General features: G+C 49.0%; 1 protein-coding gene across 1 annotated transcript in view; it reads left to right on the top strand.

Moving 5' to 3' along the window:
• The first annotated feature begins 3,193 nt into the window (after positions 1 to 3,193).
• Positions 3,194 to 7,349, top strand: part of SRD5A2 (steroid 5 alpha-reductase 2) — a 35,105-nt gene continuing 30,949 nt past the window's right edge. The window contains exon 1 of the mRNA XM_075535986.1: positions 3,194 to 3,474. Within this exon, the coding sequence (XP_075392101.1) occupies positions 3,194 to 3,474 (281 nt within the window). The remainder of the gene's footprint in view (positions 3,475 to 7,349) is intronic.

Raw genomic sequence — 7,349 nt, 5'->3', positions numbered from 1 at the left:
AAACGCGGGCTTCATTTTGGGGAGGGTTGAGCTTGTGATCTTGGAGGGCATCTAAGAGGAAAGGCCTAGCAGGGAGAAAATGCAGATCTGAAGCTCAGCCCAGGTCCCGTCTGGAGACCCGGATTTAGCCATCTCTACAAATGGTAACTGAAGACGTTGGAAGTGGACTAGTGAGAGAGTCCCCTTCTCTTGCCCCCAAACAAAAACAACCACTGTCAGAGAAGATTCTAATGACTCTATAAGACAGAGGCCTGCCCCATGGACTTTATAATGCTATGAATGTTTATAGAAGCAGATCCATTAAAAACCCCAAACCATGATGATTATTTAGTTTTTAATCAAACAAAGAGTGGGTAGAAAGGGTGCCCTGTACCACTAATCCACCTGATTCTGCCTCATACCAACCGTTTATGACATATTAGAACTGTTCCTTGGGGTTTATGGAAAGACTAGTTTCATCTTTGTTCCACAAAGTGGCTGTGGTTTTGAACTATCCACCTGATGGATAACAGCCCAAATCTTGCCTCAGTATGTCACCTGGCATTAAAGAATCACTGGCTGTCTGTGTCTCAGGAGCCTTGAAAAACCTCCAAACTGGAATCAGAAGTGGAATCAGTTTTTTATTAAACATCCTTATGCCAGTACAGGAATATAGGCAGGGACATATTTACTGGGACTCATGAGAGGCAGGGAGTTGGAGCGAACAAGGAAGCATGCAAAGGTACCTAAGGAGAGAATTGTGATCTTAAGGTAGAAAAGAGAGAACATTAGGAGGGATAAAGTTGTGAAGGATGATAGGACAAGATGAGATGGATGAGTGAGGGGAGCAGCAGGTGGGATGTGGAGGTCAACCTGGAAGGAAGTCAAGCCAAAGAAAGGAGAGGGGAGAAACAAGGGGAGTGAGGGGAGGGAGTGGAGGCAGTGTCCTCCAGAGGCTGAGTCAGATCTAGATAATGGCAGGATACAAACTTGCAGGGGAGGGTAGGAAACTCACTGCCTTCAGGTCATTCCAACTCAGAGCGCCCCATAGGACAAGGCAGACCTGTCCCTTGTGGGTTTCCAGGGCTGTAACTTAAAAAAAAAACAACCAACTTTTATTGGGGGCTCTTACATCTCTTATCACAATCCATAATTCATCCAGTGTGTCAAGCACATTTGCACATATGCCACCATCATCATTTTCAAAGCATTCTCTTCCCACTTGAGCCCCTGATATCAGCTCCCCATTTCTTTCCCCTCTCTCCACTGCCCACCTCCCTCACAAACCTTTGATAAGTTATAGGTTATTTTTTCCATATCTTATATCATCCTTCATCACCCCTCACTCACTTTTCCATTGTTCATCTCCCTGAGAGGGGGTTAGGGGTTGATCCTTGTGATCAATTCCTCCTTTCTCCCCTCACCCTCCCCTAATCCTCCTGTTATCTCTGCTCTCATTGTTGGCCCTGAGGGGTTTATCTATTCTGGATTCTTTGTGTTGTGGGCTCTTGTCTGTAGCAGTGTGCATGTTCTGGTCTGATTTGATTTGTAAGGTAGAATTGAGGTCATGATAGTGGGGGGAAGGAAGCACTAAAGAATTAGAGGAAAGTTGTGTGTTTCATCGGTGCTATACTGCATCCTGATTGGCTCATCTCTTCCAGGTGACCCTTCTGTAGGGGCATGTCTAATTAGGGCTGTAACACTTAAGGCAAGTAGAAAACCTCATCTTTCTCCCTTGGAGCTGCTGGTGGTTTCAAACTGCTGACCTTGAGGTCAGTAGTCCAATTGGTAAATCCTATGCCACCAGGTTAGATGAGGGAGAGAAATGGAGGGAAGAGAGAAACACATCTGGATGTCTGAGAGCCACAGTGAAATTCAGAGCATAAAGATGTCTCCCAAGCCTCCTCATTCCCTGGAGGGCAGGGAAGGAATGAAGCGTGGCGCTGCAGCCTTTGTAAGGGCCAGCTCCGGGCCCCCAAGAAGTAGGAGAGTCAGAGGCAGACCCACAGGGTTAGTGCAGGTGGCTGCTGAAGGCCAGGAGGTATCCGTAGGCACCCCCACCCGACAGCCAGGGAACTCTGACCCACACCAGGTGGTTTTGAGAAGAAGGCAGGGATGTGAAGACAAAGCAGACGCTGAGGAACCCGGGCCAGAGGAGAGGATGGTCCCTAGCTGGTGGCCGTGGAGGGGCAAGCTCACCCGGAGACTAAAAGTGGCATAGGAAGACCCAGTGGAGACCGAGCGAACCCCTGGCAGCACCAGGATCCTGGCAGATGATGAAAGGAAAGATTCAGGGTTCGGTTGCAAAGGCAGGGAGTAAATTCGAATTGCCCAATAAGCAATGTACCGTAAGCACGACCTTCCTTGTACTTACTTATTCCTCGGAAATGAATAATTTCACTCTTCTCTTTCGACCACATCCAAGGTTCCTGCTTCTAGGTACGGCTGGCATCTGTCATTCTCCCACCCCCTAGCATCTTCCAACCGAATGGGTCTCTTCACCTTGACATTCCCCAACAGGGGAGGAGGAGCGAACCCAGGCAGCCAGGTGCGCTGGCGGTTCCTTGCGCGCGCTTATAGACTGATTTTTCCTAAACGGTTTCACCAGAAACCCACGTGAAACTGTTCACTACCATTGATTACCTAAGCACAAGTCAGTGCGCGCAGATTTTGCCGCTGGATAATCCCTTCTGCCAGGGAGTGGAGGAAGGCGAGCAATAGAGGAGAAGGGCTAAAGGATCTTGACTTTGGGGTAGCCCGAGAGTGGGGGCTAAGTAGTGCCTGCTAGGAGCGTATATTGGGAGCCGGGGAGAGGACGAACGCAGTCCAAGGGTCTCTAGGGCTTTTCTCCCCAAATTTTTTTAGTCCTGGCGATTGCAGCCTCAGAACCTGCTGGACAAGCATCTAAATCATCAAGGGGCCAGGGGGAGACTCGGTGGAAGATGGGGCCCAGAGGGGTTGAGGTCTGGGCCACTTGAAAGTGCTCCAGCCCAGGACACCCGTTGGGCATCCAACTTGATCCTCTTCTCGCCTGCTTCCCCAGGCGCAGGGCTGACCACGCCTAGGAGGGAGGCTGGGTGCAGGGGGCGTGGGGGCGGGGGAGCCAGGGCCCGCGGGGCGGACCCTGGGTGGTGTCTTGCACTCCATAAAGGGACCCTGGGGGCCACGCTCTCTCCAGCGCCAGGAAGGCCACCCGGGCGAGCAGCAGAGCACGATGCAGGGTGGGTGCCAACAGAGCCTGGTGCTGGTGGGCAGCGCTTCTCTGGCCAGTCTGGGAGCGCTGATCGTCTACTTCGGGGAGCCAGCCGGCTATGGAAAGGACTTGGAGAGCCTGTTGCCCGCGGGTGCCTACCTGCCCGCCCGAATCTCCTGGTTCCTGCAGGAGCTGCCCGCCTTCGTGGTGCCCGCGGTGATCATCGCCCTGCAGCCCGGCTCGCTCCTAGGCTCGCCAGGGACCCTGCTCCTGTGCCTCTTCTGCGCACATTACTTCCAAAGGTAACGCGTTCGGCTCCGATCGCGCGGCGAGCCGCGCCGAGCTGGGGCTCCCGGCGCCGCGGTCCAGGAGCGCTGCGCGCAAGCTGAGGGCGCGGAGGTGGCCCAGCGCGCGGCGGCGTTGGGGAGTGCTGTGAGCACCGGGCGGGGTCGGGGCACCCGATCAAAGCCCCACTCCACCCTCCGGCTCTTCGGCGTCCTGTGCTCTTGGGCAGAGGCTGAGCGGGTGCGGGAGGCGAGCTGCAAAACTCCGGCTGGCCAGGTCTATTGGCCGGATCAGCTCCTCTCCAATTACAAGCAGTCCGCTGTCCCCTGGGCATCTCCGGACCCCACTGGTTTGCTCTTTTGTCTTTGCCATGCAAGGTGGGGGCAGTCAGGTTCTGGGATCCTGGAAAAGTCGGAGTGTGGACACCTCCTGCGGAGGGCGGGGTGGGGGCAACTTGACCAAGACGGAGGGGCAGCTCAATGGAGTCCTGGCCGGTTGAAGGGGGAGGTGGACAGCGCCCAGACCAGGACTTTTTCACCGTGTGTGTGTTTGTGTGGGTGTGGATGGGGCGGGGAGTGTGAGGTGGTAACAAGAGGCTAGAAGCACCCTACCATGTCCCTACCTTTTTTCTCAGAGCCCACCCAAATGGGCTGGAGTTCATCCCTAATGAGTCTACCTTCTAGTTTCCTTGGATTTGAATGACGAGGGAGTCCAGGCTCGCTTCGAGCTCATTTTTAAATTCTAAAATGTTCAATTTCAAGAGAACAGTGTTCTCTGGTTTGGAAAGCCAAGCTTGGAAGGAAACCCAGGTACACCCGGATTTGGGGATTGACTACAGAACTCTCTGAAGGCTCCCAGGAAGACTCCCTGCCGTCACGCCCCTGCCCGACTCATAGGCAGGAAGGGAGACACATTCCATTCAATGGCCCACACAGGATCTCGTTTTTTTGATCCCACTTTAACTACTTAGGGTACGTCTTTATTACCCCCATTTACAGATAAAGAAGCAGCCTGAGACCAATTATGTGGCTGAATGAAGAGGACACAGGTGGCCAGCAAAATTCAAACACAAGACTGTTTGAACTGAACTCTATATTATGCCAAGAGATTTAAAAAATGATTTTATTGGGGGCTCGTACAGCTCTTATTATAATCCATCCATCTATCCATTGTGTCAAGCACATTTGTACCTATGTTGCCACCATCATTTTCAAAACCGTTTCTTTCTACTAGACTCCTTGTTATCAGTTCCTCGTTTCTCCCTCCCCCCCCACTCTCCCTCATGAACCCTTGATAATTTATAAATTCTTTTTTTTTTTGCCTTACACTGACTGCTGTCTTATTTCACCCACTTTTCTGCTGTCCATCACCCTGGGATACGGGCCATATGTCAACCATTGTGACCGGTTCCCCCTTATGCCCCCCTCCTCACTACCCCTTATTGGTCCTGAAATGTCAATGTCTAAGTATTAAGTAAAAAGTAGACATAATTTTAATGCCTAAACATTAAGTAAAAATTTCCATCAAGTCTTTTACTTTTCTAAGTAGATTTTTTTATACATGCCTGTTATATCGGAGCTATGTTTTTGTTTTGGTCTTTCTCAGTCTTTCCTTTTGCTGTGATTGTTAGCTACTGTGCTCATTGTGAACTATGGTGGCATGCTGGTTGTGCATTGGACCGCAATCTGCAACTTTGTCAGTTTGAATCCACCAGCTGCTCCACAGAAAAGAGATGGGGCTTTTGACTCCTGTAAAGAGTTACAGTCTCAGAAACTCCCCGAGGCAGTTTTACCCTGTCCTATAGGGTCACTATGAGTCAGAATCAACTGGATGGCAGTGAGGTTGGTTTTTTTTTTTTTGGAGTGCTCATTGTGCCCCCGCCCAGAATTGAGCCAAACTACTTCCTGACCCTTTGTTATCCCCATGGTCCATTGCAGAACAGGCTTTTGTGATCTATAGAGTTTTTATTAGTTAACTATTCAAAAGTAGATTGCTGTCTTTCTAGATTGTCTTAGTCTGGAAGCTCCCCTGAAACCTGTCCAGCATTGTAGCAACATGCAAACCACCAAATGACAGATGTGACTGCACATGAAATGCATTGGCTGGGAATCAAACCCAGGTGCGCTGAGTGACACTACATACCATTATATCCTATCTTTCTACTCCATCGTAGAATTGTGTGAATCTATTATTGTAGTGGTTGTGCATTACTCCATCTTATGTAAAAAATGATAATGTATTAATTTGTATTGGTTTTTATTTATTTATTTTTTTCTCCGGTTAAAGAAAACCACGACATACAAGTTTGCACCTAAACTCTCTTCAGAAGTTATTGTCCTAGTCAAGAGTTACTCAGGACTATTATCTTAATCAAGATTTCTGGAAGTGGGTCAAATGCTATGAATATTGTTAAGGGTCTCACCTATCTATTTAAAGGTCTCCCCAGTCATTTAGCATCAAACGATTTACTCTATCAGGTGCATTGTTGTAACACAGAGGATGAGGTATAGAAACATGCTCAGGAGAAAAGATGACTCGGTTTGCCTCAGATCCATTTGCAGTGTCCTTTGGGAGCTGTTCTTAATAGCTGATAAGTATCTAAACCCATTGCATTTGCTCAATGAAAAGATAATACAGTGGATGGTAAATACCCAAGGGGCAAGGACTTTTGCCTAGTTCTTCCCCAGCGATCTCCTCAATGCCCCTAGAAAGTATACTGCAACACAGTTGTCATTTACTAAAATTTGGTGAGCACCTGGGTGAATTCAACTTCCAGCATCTACACAAGCAGTTAGAGTCAATGAGTAAGCCAATGGGTGGATCTGTAACAGATCATGGAGATGGTGGAGGAAGGGATAGTTCCCATTGCACATGGGATTGCCATGGGTTGGAGCGGACACCATGGCATCTGACTACAATAACAGAGATCACTTAGGAATCATTATTGCTGAGGTTTATGGTTAGGTCAACTCGCATCGCTCGCCTCCCTTTAGTGTCTATTGCTGTGGATATTTGAACTGTTCAGCTACATGAAAATGCTGTGTGGGCATGTCGCCTAATCCTACTGTCAAAGTGATTTACAGTTGGAGTTTTTTCACCTTTTATTGACCTTTCTACACAGCTCTGGAATGGTCCTTTGGCCAGACTCTAATTGACCTTCAACTTTTCACGAATTCTTGGCACTTGAGGCAATGCTCCTTACATCACATATGACCGTGGAAGCCAAAGTCATTCTCAGAATTGGGACATTGTGTTGGCAATGGGATACAAAGCAAAAAGCAATATGTTTCCAAGAAAAGGTGACTACGTGCGACATGTTGGTGGGTCCTGTGACCTTCTATGAAATGCATCCAGTGTGGGGCACACATTCTATAAAGTTTGTGTGATCTTGACACCAGTCTTTCTTGAGCTTGAGATGCTGGAGCAGAAGACGTTTGCCTCATCCCCTGATGGAAATGACAACCTCAAGGGGGTGGACTTTCATTTTATTTGCCACGTCCTTCTTGGCAGCATGCGTTCCCCTACGTGGTTTAAGTTCCACGAGAGGCATCTCTTCTTCCGAAAAGCCTTTTCTGAGCGCATGCTCAGCTGTTCATCCAGATGTGCTGCTGTTCCTTGAATTTTCATAGCAGCCACTTTGGCCTTTCATGGTGCACTTCACCCACAGGATCCTAAAGATCTGGCCTAGGGAAGCTTACGCTTCATCTGTCCAGCCTCCTCATTTTATGGAAGCAACGCACAGAGCACTACGAGCTAGGGGTTAAGCTGGAACGGAAGGTTAGGTCTCTTCATGTGTCTGCACCAAAGCATCTCCTTTCTCCTAAAGCGGTGTGAGGGTCTCCAATATTCAGAAGTAATCAAGGAAACTACTCATTGACTGCTAATCGCTCCT

Source organism: Tenrec ecaudatus, chromosome 17 (genome assembly GCF_050624435.1).
Source record: "Tenrec ecaudatus isolate mTenEca1 chromosome 17, mTenEca1.hap1, whole genome shotgun sequence".
NCBI lineage: Eukaryota > Metazoa > Chordata > Mammalia > Afrosoricida > Tenrecidae > Tenrec > Tenrec ecaudatus.
This window is presented reverse-complemented; position numbering and strand designations above follow the sequence as displayed.